General features: G+C 42.1%; 1 protein-coding gene across 1 annotated transcript in view; it reads left to right on the top strand.

Moving 5' to 3' along the window:
• Positions 1 to 18734, top strand: part of AGPAT5 (1-acylglycerol-3-phosphate O-acyltransferase 5) — a 59278-nt gene extending 40544 nt beyond the window's left edge. The window contains exons 6-8 of the mRNA XM_026508493.4: positions 6768 to 6929; positions 13991 to 14114; positions 16208 to 18734. Of these exons, the coding sequence (XP_026364278.1) occupies positions 6768 to 6929; positions 13991 to 14114; positions 16208 to 16433 (512 nt within the window). The 3' untranslated portion in view covers positions 16434 to 18734. The remainder of the gene's footprint in view (positions 1 to 6767; positions 6930 to 13990; positions 14115 to 16207) is intronic.
• Positions 18735 to 20972: the final 2238 nt, after the last annotated feature.

Here is a 20972-nt window from a genome sequence, read left to right as displayed (position 1 = left end):
TTTCTGACTTCCCTTGGGCAGTTCATTTCTTTGTCAGTTTTTGAGCTGTTGTCGCAGTTTTGTGTTGTCGGTTGTCTGTCAATCTTCGCAGTGGTTTGTGGGGTGTAGGGTTCTTCCTGTTCCTAGGACGGCCACAAAATAAATCTCATGGGCCTCGATTACTATCAACTGAAAGACCACAGATGGTTCAGGATATAAAACAGAAAAGCATCGCATCAGACTTGTATTCCTGGTCTAGAATTTTTTATTCTTGTATGCTAGGCATTTCTGGAAAAGAATAGGGATAAATAAAGGGAGTGAGGAAGCTTTTAAATTATATTTATATTTATATTTATATTTATATTTATATTTATATTTATATTTATATTTATATTTATAGTGATCCTCAAGAAACTGGTTGTTTCACTTTGCATATCAGCCTCTCCATCAGTGTCTGAATTACAGCTGCAGCTCATTCTCATCCTTTGGCCAGCTCTTCCTCCCTGTTTCAATAGCATATTTCCACCTGGCCCCTGGGTCAGGTCACAGCCTTAGGGACGACAGCAGGGAGCCCTGAGGGAAGTACTGTTGGGAGGATCAAATCACCACTGTAGTGCTTGGGTAGGACTTTGGACATAGCAAATGTCCAGTGACTTTCGAGAGTTTGGTTTTACTTCTTTGAGGCCATTTCCATACCATTTACTTATAATTTTTTACCAAAATAAATATTACCCCTTATTCCTCCAGCCTTTTTACTCCCTCATCAGCCCATTTGTGAATTCTTGATCTGTTCAAGCCCTGGTCTCAGTTCTGAGTCAGTGGTTCTTAAAGTGGTGCCTGAACCAGCAGCATCAGCATTGTCCTGGAACTTGCTTGAAATCCAGATTCTCAGAATGCACCCCAGACCAATGACATCACACATTCCAGGCTAGGGCTCTGCCTTCCATGTGATTCTGATGCATCGTACAGTTTTAGAACCACTCGTTTATATAAGGTTAGTCATGTGCTCAGCAGGTTGGTTGGGTCAGATTTTCATGTTTTCTAGAACATGTGGATCTAATGTTTATTGGTGAGCAAGGCTTCATTTTATACTTAGGCCTCACTAAGAAGCAGGGAAGTTTGGTAGCAGTTGCGTACCCACTGTAGGAGACTTGGAGGCGGGCACGGAGAGGCTCTGCACACATCCGGCCACTACTGCTGTAGTAGCTTCCAGCCCTCTCCTTTATGCGAAGTGTTTCATTTTGACTAAGTTTCCTTAATCTTCCTGAACCTATTAAAGTGAGCCCCATGGTGTTTTGTTTTGTTTTTTTTACTTTAGCAGCTGGCAAGATGACCTGTTTAGACTTAGTAACCCTAGTCATAGAAGAGAGGAATTTAGGGACATATCTATAATGGCAAACTGAATACCTCCAATTTTCATACTGTTAGCAAGTAAAAAGATCCTTGTAGTTTTGAACTCCTGTCCTATGAGTAACACTGGGTATTGTGTAGGTTTAATTCCCCTTTTAAAACATAAAAAAAAAGAATTTTTTTTCTTTCATAGACTAAATAAAAATGATTATACCTTGCAACGCCATGTTAACAAATTTAGGTGGCAAATGGCAGGCTAAACTAGCGTTCGCAATATATGGCATACTAATGAAAATTAACATAAGAAGAGCACTTGCTCGTTAAGAGAAAGATACAAACTAGAAAAATGGGAAAAGCACATGAGTAGGAAACTTAAGAGATACGAATGATCCACACACGTGAACAGATGTTCTTCCTCCTCGAAGGTCAGCCTGGCAAACATTAGACAAGAAAGTGACGGCCTTGTGTTGACCCCGACGTGGCGGAACAGGCACACTTCTCCAGCGAGGAGCTGGGCTGGCGTGTTTGCTCCCTGTGGCTGCCGAAGCACTTTCAGAGATGGTGTCTTATAACACTGCACGTGTTCCTTCGCCGGTCAGGAGGCCAGAGGTCTGACGTGGGTCTCACTGGGCCCGCGTCGGAGTGTGAGGAGGGCTTTTTGGTCCTTTTTGGAGGCTTTCAGGGAAATTCCGTTTTCTTGCACCGGATCCTATGCTTGGTTTAATGCTCTGCTTTCAGTCTTGAAATGGTACTGGGTCCTGCAGATTTTGTCGACAGTTCTGCTTCTACCTTTTCCTCGCTCTTCCTTCCCCTGAGCCTGTTTTTCGGCTTGATTCTAACCTCTTTCCTTGGCCCTTCTTTGGCTGTAGGCCCTGAGTAGCCCTTCCACTGCCCCTGCCCCGCGGCCTGCTGCCACCGCCCCGCAGGTCCCACTCCGTTCCCACCCCTGCCCGTTCCCAGCCCTGCGTAACCTGCTTTGCCTCCTCGCTTCTTTACCACTTGGGAACGTTTAGCGGTTCCCTTTTCCCTTTTGGACTGTCTCTTCTTTTTCCCAGATTTTTTTCTCCTCACATCTCAGGGTGTCTTTGCCTTGAAGGAGTTTTGTCTCTGACAAGATTTTATCATACAGTCACACGTATCCTTCTTTATTTCAAGATTTTAGTGCTATTGCTCTAATAACTTCCTTTTGCGTACCTCACCACCACGCCCAGTTTGCCGACATGGTCCGATTCTCATACGAACAAACTGTGTGTGTGTGTGTGTGTGTGTCTGTGTGTGTGTGCGTGCGTGCGCGCGTGCTCTCGCGCCTCCATGTACAGCCTGCCTGTGGCGTTACTGTTCTCCTTCCTCTTTTGTGCTGAAGGAGAAGTTTGGGCCCCTTTCATTCTCCTGTGTGACTGCATCCACTCCCCAGAAATCTGTCCCCCTTGCAGCTTCCCAGGGACCTGTCACTTAGGGAGTGCTCTCACACTCACCAGGGAGTCGTTCATCGTGTCCATCACCTCTCGTATTTGTTCGTGTCCATGCAGCGTCGACGTTATTAATGGCAGCCTTTTTCTCTTCCGTCTTCTCATCTCAGCCACAGCCAGTATTTCTGCTGTCGTGTCCATTCAGATGATTCCCAGGTGTGTGTGTCTGGCTGCTTCTTGCCATTTTACAGACCGTATTTCTCAACACTTCTACAGTATTCTTTCTGTCTTCAGCCTCGGAGTGCCCAGTTTGAAGTTCTGTTTTCTTTCTTAACCTGCATCTGCTCTCTCACTTCTACTCCTGGACGATGGGTGCCCACACGCACGCATTCCCGCTGCTCTTCCCCCGGCCTTTCTCTGTGTCTACGGCACTGCCTGTCCGTGTCTTCTAGGGCAGAAGCCTGCTTACGCTTTACTCCTTTTTTACCATATTCAGTTTGTTGCTGAATCAACGTGTATTTGACTTTTATAACATCACTTGACTACATTTTCTCTTTTCAGGTTTACCTACTTCAGTCCTACTTCCATCCCTCATTGCCTGTGACTTACTACCCTAGGGGTTTCAGAAACCCAAATGTTTTTCTTAGCTCCTAGGTTATGTCTTTCCTCTGATCTAAAGTCCGTGGAGACCCACAGGCCAGTGTAAGCACATCAGCCTCTCGATGTGAAGCTCTTGTCACGTGCTGCCAGTGTACTTTTCAGTCCTGTTCCTCCCAAGCTCTGAACCTGTGCTCCACAAAGGGTTTTGCTTCTTACCTTGTTCCTGTGTCTGTCTTTGCCCACTTTGTACGCTGCGTACCTCCCTCTTGGCCTCTGTCCGGCCCCTCTTTATTCTGAAGCTTTCACCAATCACATATGAGCGATTGAAAAAATCTTTTGAGTATGAGTAATTTTTTAATATTCTGAGAATATTTAGTATCACTTCTAGGACATTTTATCATATACTATGGCTATTTAAGTTTATTTTATCACCTCATTAATCTTTAATTTACATGCTTATAGTTTTAGATTACTATATTAATAGATACTAAATAGAAAAGGTACTGAACTAGACATTAGAAGGTCTTGCTAGCTAGCTGTGTGGCTTTGAGCAAGTAATTTTATCTCTCTGAGCCATGGTTAAATTAATTTGTGGGAGTCAAGTGAGATGATAATATATATATATAATATATATATATATATAATGTAAAATTTCCTGTAGGGCTCAATAAAGGTTTTCTGTCCAGTAGGTTTATCATTTACTTATAATGTTTCCAAAATATAATACAGCAAAGTCTCAATTATGCCAACCACCTCCATAGTGGCCCTCAGGGACAAGCTGGTTCGGAGGGTAAGGCAGAGCATCAGTAGTACCAAGTAGAAGTTGAGGAGATCTGGAGACAGAAACAGGGCAAAGCAGAGACTAAAATAGACACTAGATATTGAGCAGGAAGAATTAACTTCATTAACTTCCACTTTCCTCTGTTTGGGGCTCTGGGTTTTTCTGCGGTTTCCTGGAGGCAGAGTCTGATCTCCGTACAGAGGGCTCAAGCCCCAGCAGCCCATTCTGAGTACTTGCTTTTTGGTGCTCTCTCTCAATTGAAATTCTCATATTGTTATTACGAAGTTGGTTTTATAATAATGACCCAGGGTTCGGGGATAGTGAGCGCCCTCCTCACTGCTTGGAGTTGACGACCACTTAGAGGTGGTAGCTCATTCCCCACATGAATCAGAGGAATTCACGGGCTTGGACTTAGGATCGTGAAGTGCCTTCCGATCATCCAAGAAGGGCCAGCTTCTATTTGTGGTGACACTAGGGTGTCCTGTGTTATTCTAAGTCTTGGAAAATCATAGACTGTGTGTTAACAAACACATGCAGGAAAGAATGGGCTATTGGTGTTTTCTCACCTCAGTTCACCCCTTATCTAGGCTTCCATTCCTACTCCCCAGAAAATACTAGTCCAGGTAACACGTGACCTTTGGGCCCAGGGGTCACTTCTCAGTTCTGGATCTTTCCATGTCTTTGAGCATATTGGACCAGTTCCTTCTTGAGATGTTTTCTTCTCAGGGCCTCTGTGTCACCCCAGTCTCCTTGTTTTTCTCCTTCTTCCCCAGCTGTTCTCTTTCAAGAGCTGAAAGATAAAAGCTGGAAGATGCAGGATGTGGATTAGATCTCGAAAATGTGTTTAGGGCAGTTGAGCTGCTCCTGGTGAAGTCCTCAGGGAGAAGATTTCTTCTTAGCTTTCCTTACATATTAGTGATGCGCATTTCTTATTCATCTGTCACAAAGCTGATTTTTTCAGACTTTCATTATACCTTTTTTTTCAATACTAGTTTTCTGTCTTCCTATCTTCTTACTAGCTTAATGGATTCTAGTAATTGTTGTCACTGAATACCACAGGGTGATTCTGTGGAACTTTGGACTCAGTAAAATTGGATGAGCTCCAATAGCAAAGAGGGAAGTATTAACTAATTTAATCGACAAATGAATGTTTCCCAGCCTGGCATACTGTTCAGCTTTGTGTTGTAAGTTTGTGAATAAATTCAGCTACTTCTGCCCTAGGGACTACAGTCAGATATGTGGTTGTGGGAATCTTTTTCTTTCCCACACCGCTTCGCATTTTAAAAATTCTTCTGCAGGAAGATCCCAACATACTATAGCTGTTCTTCCTTATGCAGCTCGTTTTCCCTGGAGAGAGGCAGGAAAAGATCCAGATCAAGTTCTGTCTAGTCCGTTTTCATGTCACTTCAGAAAGCTACTCTTTTCTGCTCAATTGTCAGTAAATATTCTAATCAAGAGAAAAGGAGGCAGTGGGAAATAGGAAGGGGAGGAGAATAAACTCTAAACATTAGCGGAGCGCTCGTGGGTACGATTGGTTATCCTATATAAAGTGCAGTGCTTTCTCAATCACGGAAGCTTTGAAAAGTGTGTGTGTGTGTGTGTGTGTGTGTGTGTGTGTGTGTGTGTGTGAAATAGACCCAAGAGAGTGGAAGTCCTGTGCTCATACAGAGACTCCTTTAGCACATACAGTTGATATGAATGTTCCCAGCAGCCAGAGGTTGGAAACAACCCACATGTTTATCATCTGATCAATAGAGAAACCAAATGTGGGCGATCCACACAGTGGAGTATTACTCAGCCACAAAAAGTAGTAAAGCCCTGACACCTGCCTCAGCACGGATGGGCCTCAGAAACACTGCTGAGTGAAAGAGCCAGACGCAGAAGCGCACAGTCCTGGGATTGCATTTGTGTGAGGCGTCCAGAGCACGCAGCTCCAGGGAAGGAGACGGCTCTGGGATGTGTGTCTGCAGAGACGGAGATGGTCTGGAATTCGATAGTGCCGATGGTTGCACAGCTTTGTGACTATATTAAAAACCACTGAATTGCACAGTTTGAAATGATGAATTTTATAGTATGTAAACTGCATCTGGGTTTAATTAAAACAACAACAACAACAGTATTCTAAGCATCAAGCCCAGTGTTCCACATGATGTAGACTCCTTCAGGCACTCGACACAGCGGGGGGTCATTCAGGGGCTCCCTCACTCCTGCATCCCTACTTGAATAGAAATAAAATTAAATCCTGCACTAGGATTACAAATGGTACTCCTGAATCTAAAGTGAGCACGGGCAGGATGCTGCTACCTTTACTCTGTGGCCAGAGATCAGGGTGGTAGTACCCGCCCGTGTCTGGGGTTACCAAATCGGAGGGTTTCTGATAGGTCGTAAGCCTCCCAAGGGCCAGTATTCTGACACTTTCCCCAGCGTCTCGTACCTGTAATGTTTAATAAATACGTATTAAGTGAATGTTGATTTAAATACATCAAGTCATAAGAATGCTTTCTAAATCTCAAGCCCTGTATATATGAGATTATGGCTTTAATATATTCTGGCCTATTCCTGGAAATTTAAAAACAATTTGGACATTATATTCTGCTGAGGTGTTTTGTAATTAATTTATGGCCACTCCGAATCAACTTCTCTTTTAGGCTTTGCAGTATTAAAACATGTGCTGACACCAAGAATAAAGGCAACTCATGTTGCTTTTGATTCTATGAAGAATTATTTAGATGCAATTTATGATGTGACAGTGGCTTTTGAAGGGACTATTGATGATAAAGGGCAGCGGAAAGAAGCACCATCCATGGCGGGTGAGTTTATATTTTCAATTATGTCATTTATTTGTGAGTGTGTAATTATTCTCTTTAATGGGTACGTGTACTTCATAATATTTACTTGATATATTGTCTAATTATGTACTTGATCTATTTTCCGGGTATTTTTTTTTATTAATCCATAACAGTTAGAATGTTACGAGTCCTGCTAAGTTCGGTATTTCCTGGTTGCCATATGAGTCCTTTGGGCTTGCCCAATATCATTAGCTCAGCCTCCTTCTGCCCAGAATTCACACCTAAGGATGGAAGGGAGGGAACGTGGAGGCGAGCGCCCACCTAGCGGTACTGAGGTGCACTGATGGTCAGCACTCACCTTTGTGTGGACTTTTATATAATACTTAGGGAATTTAGTCTCTTTGGCAAGAAGAAACCATTAAATATGACTCTTTTTTCAAACCTGTGCTGGGTTTTTTGTGGGGTTTTGGGGTTTTTTTCTTATTGTTTTTTTTTATTTTTTTGGTTTTGTTTTTGTTTTTGTTTTTGAGTAAGCTCCATGCCCAGCATGGAGCCCAGCAAAGGGCCTGAACCCACGGCCCTGAGATCAAGACCTGAGCTAAGATCCAGATATAACAAAAAAAATTTTAAGCGAGCAGAATATTTTAGTTCAACATAACCAAAGATACGCTTGACTGGTAGAGAAATATAAATATGGGATTAGGCAAACAAGGAAGCGGGGAGTGTTGCCATCACCTTTCCGAAGTGTCCATTCGAGCTGTGATCGAGAGATAGAACCCGAGCTTTTCATGTCACATTGGTGGCTGTTGAAGGTCGAAATACCAGGCCTGTCAGAGTGTGTGTGTCCGCGGGACCTCTTGAAGGCTGATGTTCAGATTATGTCCAGAAGACACACAGAGTAGCTCCCCAGAGCAGGAAGTTAGGGAGAGGACGGCGGGATGAAACACTAATGGGGGGTGAGTGGGGTGAATATCAGTCGTAGTGGCTGGAAATACAAATCTGAAGTAGTAGACTGATTGCTCTCACAATTGCCTTTGACACAGAGCAGTTGTCACGTAGGAAGCTGAAGAGTTTTTTCACTTTAAATGGAATTTTTTGGAATATATCAAACAGTTTAAAAACCACAGCTTATAAAGTATATACAGTGAAATGGCTTGCTTTCCACCACGTCCCCTCCACCTGGGGTCTACCTTCCCCTGCCCAGAGGTAACCACTTTTCTTAATTGTTTGTGTATCATATGTGCAAAATTAAGTCTACATTCTTACTCTATAATCCTTTCCTTCTTATCAAAAAGGCAATGTATTAATATTTTTCTTTCTTTTTTTAACCATCAAAGGAATCATTGACCTATTTTTACATTTGAAAACAGACATGCATTTAGTTGTTCAACAGTATTATCACTAGTTTATCATTGTTTAAAAAATGAAATTTATTGAGCATGTTTTAATTGTTTGTGAGAAATAGATAATAATTCCCATAATAACCTTTGCAGAATGCTTTCATTATGCCACTGTCCCGGTCGTAAGAGCTCCAGCAGTGCTCACAGCCAAGTCCCACCCTCTTTAGCCTGCCCTCCGAGGACTCTGTATCCTAGCTGTCTGCTCTCTTTCACTGCCTCCCTTCTGGAATGGAAGGCTGTGTGTAGGCCAGGCCTCCTTTCCAAGGGAACCCCTCCTCTTTGTTGCCCTCCCCCAACTTTTCTGTTCCCACAGCATTCCTCTTCCAGAGCTCATTTGCTTTCTCTTGCTTTAGCGCTCCAGGGCACTAAGTGTTTAAGCCACAAGGTCAGCGCTCAGCATATGGTAATTCTTTACCTTCCCCCAAGGGGTGAGAAGCCTTGAGGAAGAAAACCATTTCAGAGTTGCATTGTCTAGATTCCAACCCAGCACCCCTCCTACCGCTCTGCTTCCTCTGCTGCATACACATTAGCTGACAGTGGCTTTGTGTTTTCCTTACAAATTGTCTCTTTTCGAGAAGGTTGGCTTTTCTAATTTTCATGCCCAGAAGCCATGTGGAAAATAAATCTGTCATTTCAATCAATTAAGGGTGAGTATTTCCACAAGGAAAAATACACCAGAGTAAAATCAAAAGACCGAAGACAAACGGGGAAAATTATTTGCCGCTTAGATCACAGGAAAAAAGCCTGATTTCCTTGATGTATAAAGTGCTTCTACAAATTGATAGAAGATGATCAGTAACTCAGTAGTAATTCACAGAAAAAAATGTTCTATCTCGTTCATAATAAGAAAAAGGGAAATTAAAATTTTCAGCGAGATACCATGTTTTACTATCAGATTGGCAAAAATCCCAGTGTCGGGTTGGTAACAGGCCCGTGGGTGAGATTCCAGTACAAGGGTCGTGTCTGTCCTTGGCTGTGAGGGTGCAGTGCCGTGCGGCGTCCACGGAAGCTGCCCTGGCCGGGTCAACCAGCCGCACCAGTGCACGCACATCCCTGCCGCCGAGAAATCTTCCACCCACGGTACCTGTGCACATGGGGGCGGCATCTGGTTTTCCGTGTCACGTGTTGATTTTAATTGTGAGTTTGGGACCTGTCGCTTGAAAATTCCCTCTCATTATCGTATAGATTGATTGCTATTCTGCTCTACTTTATTATAGATTAAGATGCACTTTAAATTTCTGAGGTAAGTTGAGTTAGGTATAAAATTCCATAACTTAGAATATCATGGTGGTTGAGTGTGATTGGTATTAGCATTATCTCTGTATGTAGTGCACTATCATTTAATACTCATAGTTGATAGCCCAACTAGAAAACGTTAGTTCCACAGTTGCTAGATTGTGCATTTTTATGCCACGGGCCCGTCTTTCTCGAAGCGTTATAGGAGTAGTACGGTTCCGTCAGCGTCACCTGGGATGATTGTGGCCCATGCAGGGCAGGGCCTCAGCTCGCTCTAGGCTACGGGCATGCACTGGCTGCAGGTGAGGGCAGAAGCTGCAGGGTTGATGAACTCTTGGGGTCATGAGTCTTAGGGTTTGGGCCTTAATGAGGCCTCGTGTTATAGAGCTAGGCAGCAGTACTGTCCCTTGTGCTCCCCGTTTCATGGTGTCTTTTGTTGTAAAGTGAACACTGAGCGAAGCCCACCTGGGCATCACTTTGTGATTCATCTGGTCTTGTCATCAGGGTCTTTGTCTTCCCTGGGTGATGTCCACTGGGCAGAGGCGAGACAGGCCAGTCTGATCATGGACTCATTTAAAATCTGTTTCTACAGTAGGTGGCATACCGTAATAAATTGTGACGTTAAGGATAACGTTTGATGTTCTCTTTAACCATTTAATATGGTGCTAGGTTACTTTGTCCTGTTAATATTTTCTTATATGGAAATAAAACTTATTTGGAGGGGAAAATTACAGGTAACCCAAAAGAAGGAGGAAGAAAACTCCACAGGCTCACCTGTCCAGATGCAGTTAACAATTTGTATATATTCCTCAAAATCTTCCTTTAAATGTCACTATGTTGGAGTATGTTTGTGCCTTTGGATATTTTTAGATGAGGTCATTTATATACATTATTTTCTTTATATCCTGCTTTTAATCGTAAACATCTTTATATGTCAGTATATACACTTCTGTAATGTTTTAAAAATGCTACTTAGTGTCCATTGATGTGACTCTACTCCTGGATTTAGGTCATTTTTCCCCCAGAGGAAAAGGGGGCGGGTTATAAGCCAGCAGTGTGGGAGCCAGGTGAGGTCCCAGTGTGTGGAGGCTGTCACAGTTCGGCACATGCACTCTCTGACCTCTGCCTTTCTCTCCTGTCTCCACCTTGCCTGGCTCCCCAGGCACAGAGCAAATGGAACTTAGTTTCTCCAGAGACTAGTCCTTGTGACATGTATGCATGCTTGAAAGACTCCTATTACCCTAGTATATATATACTCTAGGGCTCTCCTAGGGCTTCACTAGGAAAGTTCTAATTAGAAAAAAATGATACCTTGGGGCGCCTGGGTGGCGGGTCCTGGGATTGAGCCCCGCACCGGGCTCCCTGCTGAGCAGGGAGTCTGCTTCTCCCTCTCCCGCTGTCCCCTGCTCGTGCTCTCTCTCCCTCCCTCCCTCTCAAATAAATAAATCTTTTTTAAAAAAAGAAAAAAATTATACCTTAATTAGAATACTTTTTCTCTATATTTCTAAATAGTATGGGAAAATTTTTGCTCTTGCAATATGAAATAAGCTCCAACTAACATAGTTTTTACAAGTATAGATACACAAGGTTTATTAAATATTGAAGAAAACATTTATGTCACTTCTTTCTTGTGTCCTGAAAGTCCTTTAGTGTTGATCTGATGGTTCTCTCATGGTTTTCATTTGGGTCCGCATCCCAGAGACCTGGCTGATGGGGCTCCCCTGCCGTCATGCTGGGTCTTGGTCCTCTCCAAGCCCTACAAGGGTAGTAGCACTTGCCTACACGGACGCCTAGAGGTCGGATGAAATCCTGTACACGAAACTGTGTTGTAGACACCAGAGTACCGTGTAAATTTAGGGGGACACCCTAAAGCACGCTTATGAATTTGGGAGTCCTCACAGTGTCCGAGCCTCTTGCCTCCTCAGCTGATGTCTCGTGAAAGACACTGCTGTCACGTCCCAGGTCCTGCAGTCACAAGTTGAAGGCTGCTCACTCTTACGTCCTCACAGCCCGTGGCTGTGCACGTCCCTGCGGTGTCGGGGTAAATCCAAGTCGGCTGGCTTACTCTTTAATTACGGCGATGTTGAGCGGGGGGTGTAGATAATTAGACGAAGGGAGGAGAATTGGTGTGGTGTTGGGATCGGCATCTTTATGGATCAGAAATAACAAATGAGAATGCAAGATGAAGTGATAACGCAGCTGAAAGATTAGAATCGCCGACACACGGGGCCTAATGTTGCTGGTGCTGCTCTCCGAGCTCAAAGCCCCGACCCCTCACACGCCCCCGTCAGGCCAGCAGACAGGGAGATGGGCGCCGAGAGCGACAGGGATCGAAACCCAGGCTGCCTGATGCCCTGTCCACGCTCTGCATGGTTCTGCCGCTAAAGTCCTCCTTCTGCACTTCCTCGATTCCATAACTGAAAATGGAACTTGAGAAAAGGAAAACAAAAAGTCCGAGTAGTCAAGTCCTCCCCCCGGTGGTGCTGTTTGCGCCTTTATCATCAAAGCCAGTTCACTCCTGAGAGTATGTAACAGTAAGATCATTTTGACGGCGGAAATGCTGGATGCTCTTAAGGCTTGACACCAGTGGTAGAGAAGAACTGTAGAGAATACTTAGCAGAGGAGACGTGTGCGGAGTCCAAGACTAGAGGCTTCCGCCAGTTAGAAAGGCAAAAATTGACAAGGCAAGAAACAACAATTGTTGGAGAGGTTGTGGAGAAAGGGGATCCCTCCTACATTGTTGGTGGGAATGCAAGTTGGTACAGCCACTCTGGAAAACAGTGTGGAGGTCCCTTAAAAAGTTAAAAATTGAGCTACCCTATGATCCAGCATTTACACTACTGGGTATTTACCCCAAAGATACAGACATAGTGAAGAGAAGGGCCATATGCACCCCAATGTTCATAGCAGCATTGTCCACAATAGCTAAATCGTGAAGGAGCCATGATGCCCTTCAACAGATGACTGGATTAAGAAGCTGTGGTCCATATATACAATGGAATATTACTCAGCTATCAAAAAGAACAATTTCTCAACATTTGCTGCAACATGGGCGGGACTGGAGGAGATAATGCTAAGCAAAATAAGTCAAGCAGAGAAAGACAATTATCATATGGTTTCTCTCATCTATGGAACGTAAGAACTAGGAAGATCGGTAGGAGAAGAAAGGGATAAAGAAAGGGGGGGTAATCAGAAGGGAGAATGAAGCATGAGAGACTATGGACTCTGAGAAACAAACTGAGGGCTTCAGAGGGGAGGGGGGTGGGGGGATGGGATAGGCTGGTGATGGGTAGTAAGGAGGGCACGTATTACATGGTGCACTGGGTGTTATACGCAACTAATGAATCATCAAACTTTACATCAAAAACCAGGGATGTACTGTATGATGACTAACATAATATAATAAAAAACTATTATAATAATAAAAAAAAAAAAAAGACTAGAGTCTTCCTGAAGCTGAAGCCTCCTTGCAGCTGCTGAGCTTTGCGTCAGCACTTCTCGAACGCTGTCTGTGAACACATTTCAACTTGAAATAGCCGGGCTCGGCCTCCTCCTTGCACTCCCCGCCCCCACCCCGGGGAACATAGTCTCCTCTTAAATCTCTTAGGAACGTCTCCTTGTTTTCCAAGGAATTTAGATCTGTTCATGATCTCACCTTGTCCCCGAAAACCCATCTACGAGAAGAGGAATTTCCGAGCTCAGAGCTCTTTCTTGCCTTGGAGTAAATCTTGGCCTCATCTCTTGTACAACCCAGGCTGAAGAAGGACTGCCTGCTTTGTTCAAATTAGCATGTCTTAGGAATTGTAGTCACTTACAAGCGATTCCACAGAAAGAATTTTGGTTCCTCAACCAAATATGATATGCAAAAATATGGCAAAGACCGGGAGAGCCGGCAGTACCAGTGAGTGGAAACCAATAGCAAGTCCTAGAGGAGTGGCTTGCCTCCGTGCTCCCAGTGCAGGGGCAGAGTGAACCAGACAGACTTCATCTCCGCCCTTCTGGGACTCCCAGTCCAGTGGGAACGGCAGTGACGGTGTGTGATGAGTGATAGGCTTGGAAACAGCGGACCGGTGGTCTCATGCAGGTGATTAGTGAGCCTGATTAGGGGATCCCTTCAGACGGTGGTATGTACTTAACAGTGGAGTCCAGCTTCTATTCCTGGGCCGCCTGTGCAGTTGAAGGTTTTTGTATGAAAAGTAACACTCGGTACTATCGATTTAATGACTTCAGGTAACTGTAGTAGACTTGGAAATTATAACACACTCTTCTACTTCAGCTTGAAACCTAAAACCATCAGTGTGTAATTCTTATTTTCTTTTAATGTTTTTTTTTTTTGCTGAAGAATCTTTGTCGTCATTTAAAAATACATTTCACCTCGTTTTCATTGTTTTCTATAACCGTAAGTTGTAAAATAACAAAAAATGAAAATTTTTTGTTTCTTGTTAGAATTTCTCTGCAAAGAATGTCCAAAAATTCATATTCACATTGATCGTATAGACAAAAAAGATGTCCCAGAAGAACAAGCATTTATGAGAAGATGGCTTCACGAGCGTTTTGAGATTAAAGATAAGTGAGTAACAGCAGTCCTCCTACTCCGAAAACTTGGGTTTGGCTACTTTTCAGCATAGTAAATAAACAGTTTGAAACCAATGTAATGCTTTTTTGTAAACTCAAGTCCCGCCTGTTCCTATTTTAAACCGTATTGTTACATTGTCTGTGAAAGAACTTGTTTTAGGAGGCCTCCCTGGTTTCATTCACAATATTTCCTAGACGGTCTGTGTGGTGGGATTTAATTAGAAAACACACACAGCTTTCCACTGTGCGATGCCCCACGTCTGCGTTCCCAGGTCAGACAAGGTGGTGGCGTGGTTGAGAACGAGCTGGCATGCCCCCGACGCCCAGAAAGCAAGGCGGTGGGATAGAGCCTTGTGTCTGATGGACGTGTGGCAATGACGTGGGTATACTCATTGGAAGAAGAAGGGGCAGGCGACGTTCGGACCCAAATGTCTTGCTGTTCGTGTTTTGGGGCCTAAACAGTTCCTGGGATTGACCTTGTGTTCGTCCCTGCTAATGACATCACTTGCGAGCAAACAGCAGTGTTGACCCTTGCTGAGCGTTGCGAGTCAGTAAGTTACAGGTGTATTTAGATACCTCCTGGGTGAGGGACAGCTTAAGGAGGTCGAAGGGAGGGAGGGAATGTGAAGTGCCACCTACCAATGGGCAGACCTGCAAGGAGCAGGTGCCCTCCATAGAGGCTGCTAGAACCCCTTGGATTGAATACAGTTTTCTAAAGGAAAAAATTTTAGAATTTTCTTCTCTTTTTAGGAAGATAAAAAGTGGATGTCAGGTTTTGATAGGATACTTAGACACTGAATTCTCGTGGATGAAAACTTCAGGATATATTATTTACTGTTTGCTGTCAATGGGAGTTTTATCCTTTCTGATGCATATCCTGTTTCTTCAAAGATATATTTTAAACATCCCAACTTTTTATCCTCTTTTTGAAAAAAATAGATCCATTAATTATAGGATGTATCATTTACTAAAACCACATTGAAAAGTGTGGAGTTTTTACAGACTCAAAAGTAAGACTTCGGAAATTAGGCTTATGTTCAGAAATTTTGACCTGAGTTTTCTTCTCCTGATATGCTTCTCAGCAGACCGCTCTCTTCCCCGTTTCTTTGTTGTATTACAATAAAATTATTTCCTCATTAACCCTTTTGAGTTAACTTTAAAAAGTGAAAATTATTGAAAGTGTGCTCCATTGAAAATGAAGCTTTATGAAGTTTACAGACAAGTGGCTACATTTCTGTATTTCTTTGACCATCAGTTTCATATGACATAATTTAATCCACCATCCATTCACTACCACTCACTTGGGTTGTGGAAGAAATTTCAAAAGTGAAATACATGTGTTTTGACAAGAAAGCAGTTCTCAGGGGAAAAAGGCCTGAACAGTATGTTTAATAGCCAATGTATTTCATGTTATAGGTGCTAATACATACTTAGAACGAGTCTGGACCTTTAAAACAGCGGTTCTCTCTAGGGGAATGTGTTAAGGTAATGGAAGGATTTTCCACGTTTGTACTTGTGTTTGAGAGTTTTATGCTGAGTCTGCCCTACTGTTGTAACTTTACATTTTAAAATAAGATAGGAAAATGAATTAACTATGCTATTTTTTCCTTCTGTTTTTATAATCCCATGCAAATAAGGGCTTTTGGGGAGAAACTCCATATATAAGAACTGCTGATCTTTTCTTTGACTTCTGATGGAATGGGAGCCGTAGGAAGGAGGAGTAAAGACGGGGAAGGTGGAGACGAAGTGAGATGGGTTATTGCCCATGTGCGAGTGAGTCTGGTTGTTGCAAAATTATTACAAATCTAAAGTTTAAAAAAAAACATCCCCACAAAATTACTTAAAACCATCTTTAAAAAAATTACATATAATACAATTCATCTACACTAATCAAGAGCATATAAAGATATTTTTAAAGTCTAGAAACTCCAATTAAATCAGGTCTCTAGGTATTTCCATATTCATCTTTTTTTCCCAAGGACCTGTAACTTCTCCGGTGTGTAGTAGGCATCCAGAGGTATTTGTTAAATTAGAATATTAAATGACTAAACCTGAAACTTTGATTTCTTTTTTCCATTCTGGCCACAGGTTGCTTATAGAATTTTATGATTCACTGGATCCGGAAAGAAGAAACAAATTTCCTGGGGAAAGTGTTAATTCTAAATTAAGTCTCAAGAAGACTTTACCATCATTATTGATCTTAAGTGGTTTGACTGCTGGTATGCTTATGACCGAGGCTGGAAGGAAACTCTACGTGAGAACGTGGATTTATGGAACCTTAATTGGCTGCTTGTGGGTTAGTATAAAAGCTTGAACAGGTAGCTGTCTGCAGGCAGTGGGATGTGCTCCGTGGGTCAGTGTTGGCAGCCACACCTTACGTCAAATTGTTTCCTGATTTTAATAAGAAGTGTAAATAAAGCCTTGTTGATTGAACATTGGATAAAATAGAATTTCTGATTAAAGCCGATATGCAGTTGGTCTTGGGCAAATATACATGGTTTTACGACTTTAGAACAGAAGCTGCTGGTAAGGGAAAAGCTAAAGTTTATGCTATACTTGGCATTTCCTAGGAACTAATGTCATCTTCAGAAGACTATTAGGATTGTATGATTTGTTATTGTTTTGTAATTCAGATAGCGGCATTCATGAACATTAATTTGCAGTGTATTTCACTCTGTTATTTTTTATTTTTTACAACTTGACTAGTCCAACCTTTATCACTAAAGTATTTAGTATCTTGGGGCTATGTAATATTTTGTTCTTTGCTTAATTTGTCCTTGGGAAAGAAATTGTATTTAAGAATCAAGAGGGAGACAAGGAGAAGGACAAGAAATCGTGCAGAGGAAGCTCTGGTTAGCGCATGCTCTTAGTGTAGCGCATTATTAGCTGATTTTACTTTGTTTGTAAAGTAATTAACATTTCTAATATTTATTGAAACAGCTTAATTTGCACACCCTGTATTGTATACAAAAGAATAATGTATGAAATACGAGAATTAAGTTTAAGTTAGAATCGTGACCCTGATTCATTATAGCAGAACTTGACATCGCCCGGCTTTTTGAAGAGGTACGCTAAGCTCTTAGTACCTCCCAACATCTGTGCCATAACTACTTGAAAACCTTCAGATTTCCTGTTATTTTTTATATCAAAGTAATCAGTGTGAACCTTTGTTGGACCTGAGTCCACAGATATTTGAGGCGACGGGAGGCTTCAGACGTCTGACTAGAGTTACTAGCCTGTGCCTTTGCCCGTTACTCTTGAGTTTAGCACATTTAATTCAGAAGTCATTTCTTTCTATGTCATCACTGTCGATTTCCGCCGTGTTTGGAGTCTTTTCCTTTGGACGCCTGGCCGTCAGCGTGCTGTCGGTTCCTGGCACGGCACACGCACAGGGAAGAAGGGTGCAGCCAGCCAGCGCGTGTCCTGCTGCCGAGCTGCTCGTTTGCGCTCTTGCGAGCCGGCCTCGCTGGCTGCGGCAAAGGCCTTGTGCATTGGTCCCATGCCAAGAAATTCACCTTCCACAGGCCAGGCAGGTTTAATCCGTCAGGCCTGAATGAGTTTGCTTAGTTCTCACTAGTTTTAATGGGGCTGCACCGTTCATCCATATCACCTCAAAACAAGAGCTGTGTTTCAGGAACCAAATCGTACAATTCAGTTTTCAGTCATGAAATGATAAATCTGTCCTATGCAAGAGGACGATCTTTTTGGATCTGCTCTATTTTTATGGTACAATGTAAACTTGGTTGCCTACCAGTCCCTTAAGATAACATTTCTGCCTAATGGATTTTTGTTGTAAAATTGTATCCGTGCCCCAGATGAAACATGATGAGCAAAATGAAAATCATAAAGGAGGGAACTTTCGTCTGACCAGTTCTCCGGACCCACAGGGCAGGCCGGGTGGGACAGACCTTTGCACAGCCGGGCAGTGTGAGTTGTCCGTGTACGTTAGTGTGCGTTTCTGTGCACACTCAGCCCCCAGGACGCGGTCGGCCCAGTTACGCACGGCGGTATAGGTAACACTTCTGAAAATGTTCTCATCATGCCAAATTGTCATTTTCTCATACTTGTAAAGTGAAGTTTAAATCAATCTCATGTCTTTGTTAATACTTTTTTTTAACAATCCTAAAGTTAGAACCTATTTCTGATTAGATCAAAGTAAATGTAAGTTGTGCGACTTACTTTGACTATCCTGGATATGCTCTAAATTTTAAGAAGTAGTACCACTGGAATGATGTTGATTATAACTGATTTTAGGAAGTCACAGTGAACCGCAGAAGATCACTTTGAACATCATGTTTCTTACGAACATACTTATATTCTCACAGAAGTTCTAGAAAATATATTTGTTAGTTTAAAAATTTTATATCAAAATATTTGGAAAATTAGAAGCTTCTTTTTAACATGTGTTGATATGACTTGAAGAGCCCTGTATCTACCTGTAAACCTTTTCACATATCATTTAAGCCTTCGTTTGTGTTATTCTTACTGTTGATTTGCAGCTTAGTTATTACTTAGTTTTTCTTTATAGAATGCCATCAATGTGCATGCTTTTATGTTTTCCAGAAAAGGGTGTGTTTGGATGAAAGTAAAAGAAAAAATAAAATCTTTCACTGTCTTTGATGTCTGTGCTGTTTAACATTTTGCGACCCAGAAATTCCCCAACGGTCTTCAGTTACATCGAATAGGCTTCATGGCTGGTCCTACATTCTGAACTTATAAAATTGTAATATTTTTTCATAAATATTGAGCAAGTTTTTAAAAATACAGTACTCCAAATTGTGAAACAGTATATTAGTTTCATTATATAAACGCATCTGTGTATGTTATATAATGTCTATAGCAAGTATTAGTTGCTTGACAGTTCTGTAATCATTAGGGTATCTCACTGAGCCTTGTCCAGTGCCTAGAATTCACCGGGTCGTAGATAAAGTACCAGTCTGACTAATTCCTGCATCGTTCATACTAATGATTTCTGTCCTGTCTTCCATTTCCCTGTGATTTTGTTTCTTGTACGGTGATACCAATTTTCCCTTATATCCAGATGACGTAAGCTTAATTTTTTTCCTTTATAATGTTACGTGGTTTATTATTACATTCTCTGAATGGATCTGTGTCAATAAAGTGATCTTTTAAATGGAAGACCATTATAAAAATACGGTATATATAAAATTCGCCCATCAGGTAGTGACACGAGGTAACTGCCAGATAGATACCAGCAAAGTCACGTTTAAGAAGACAGAGAAATGTCTGTCATAGTGATGTTTCCTGTGTACAATTGCAAATGCATAGTACAGATAGATTTCAACATAACAGCATTTGTTGTTCATGTATTGGACTGAAGAAAAGATTGTCTTGACATATTCCAGATACCACCTTATAGTAGGTGACATGTCTTTGTAGGTAGGGTTTTTTTGGGGAGAGGGAGGGTTAGACTAGTTTTTTATTATGAGTTTCGCATACTTTTAAAGATTGGCTCACTTGGAACGTTGTGTTACCATTTGGTGATTTGGCATTATACCCAGACTAATTTAACCTAACAGTCAAACATTAGACTGAAAATTGGTCCTCAAAGTGGTAATTTGGAAACATTCAGATATTTGGTATTGTATGGGTAAAATATCCATGTAACTGAAGTAAAACTTCACTCAGATGTCTTGAAGTGCAAGATACAGAATTTCTGACTTACTGCAGTTTAGAGTAGTTATGACTCAACATTATCCCCAAGATGTCATTTGACTCCTTTTCCCATTTGTGGACAAATAAATCCATTCCTTTTACCAACTGGGGAGTTATTCTCAGTGTAGTCATGCATGAGGTCAGAGAGACAACTACCTTCCCCCGAGCGGGGGAAAGAGGTTATTTTTCAGAAAGCCACTGTGAATAGAAAGCTCAGCTACTTGTGTATTAAAGAAAATATCTGTAAGCAAACTCTCAGTCGATGTTTGCTGATGGTCCATTACTCCATCCAAATCAGTAGTGGTTCATGAGTTTATATGTGACTCTGTAAGAAAGACCTGTTCTGCAATTTTAGTTTTATAGATCGTTGCACCTTATTAAAAAAAAAAAAGATGCCCCTGATATTCTCCATGTGTTCAGGAGGTGAGAATATTTGACTAACAGTCTTGTCTTCTTAGGGTGTGGTGTGTTCAGAATAAATTGTGATTTATCTTGAGTTCATTGGTGCTTCATTAATCCAGAAAAAAAAATATATATATACACACACACATATATATATACACACACATATATATATATGTATAAATCTCAGAAGTTCCTTGGTGATATATGATAAAATATCTATTGGGTGATAGTTATTTCATGTATTTGTGATAATACATATGTATGTTTTATATATGTATGTGTTTTATTGCCAAATAATGGCTACAGGATACATCATAATTGTGTTTCTTTTGATACTTGCCAAGGCTTGTTGAGTGCTTCCTGCGTGCCGGGCAGTGTGCTAACCTGCTAAGCATTGACCCCGGGCCGCAGGGTCGCTCAGCCCGGAGACCGGCAGGTGCAGGCCGACACCGGGGTTTGAGTCCTGGTTCTACCACTTGGTACCGCACCTCGGACAAGTTCCTCAAAGTTTCTGTTTCTACCTGATGTTTCTGTCTCCATGTTCTCACTAAATTACGGACGATAGTTGTATTTGCCTCAGAGGCTTGGGGGTGACTCAGTAAGTTCTCAAAGCACTGGTTATCGCGCATGGAACGTGGGGTCGGTCTGTAACTTCTCTTGCTCCCAGTTTTACAGATGAGGAAATGGAGACTCAAACGGAGAGTTTGAATAAAATACCCAAAGTCACACCAATACTCCAGCAGAAAAATGTGTGCCGCTGCTTTTCTGCTTA

This window comes from Ursus arctos, unplaced genomic scaffold (genome assembly GCF_023065955.2).
Source record: "Ursus arctos isolate Adak ecotype North America unplaced genomic scaffold, UrsArc2.0 scaffold_27, whole genome shotgun sequence".
Classification (NCBI taxonomy): Eukaryota; Metazoa; Chordata; class Mammalia; order Carnivora; family Ursidae; genus Ursus; species Ursus arctos.
This window is presented reverse-complemented; position numbering and strand designations above follow the sequence as displayed.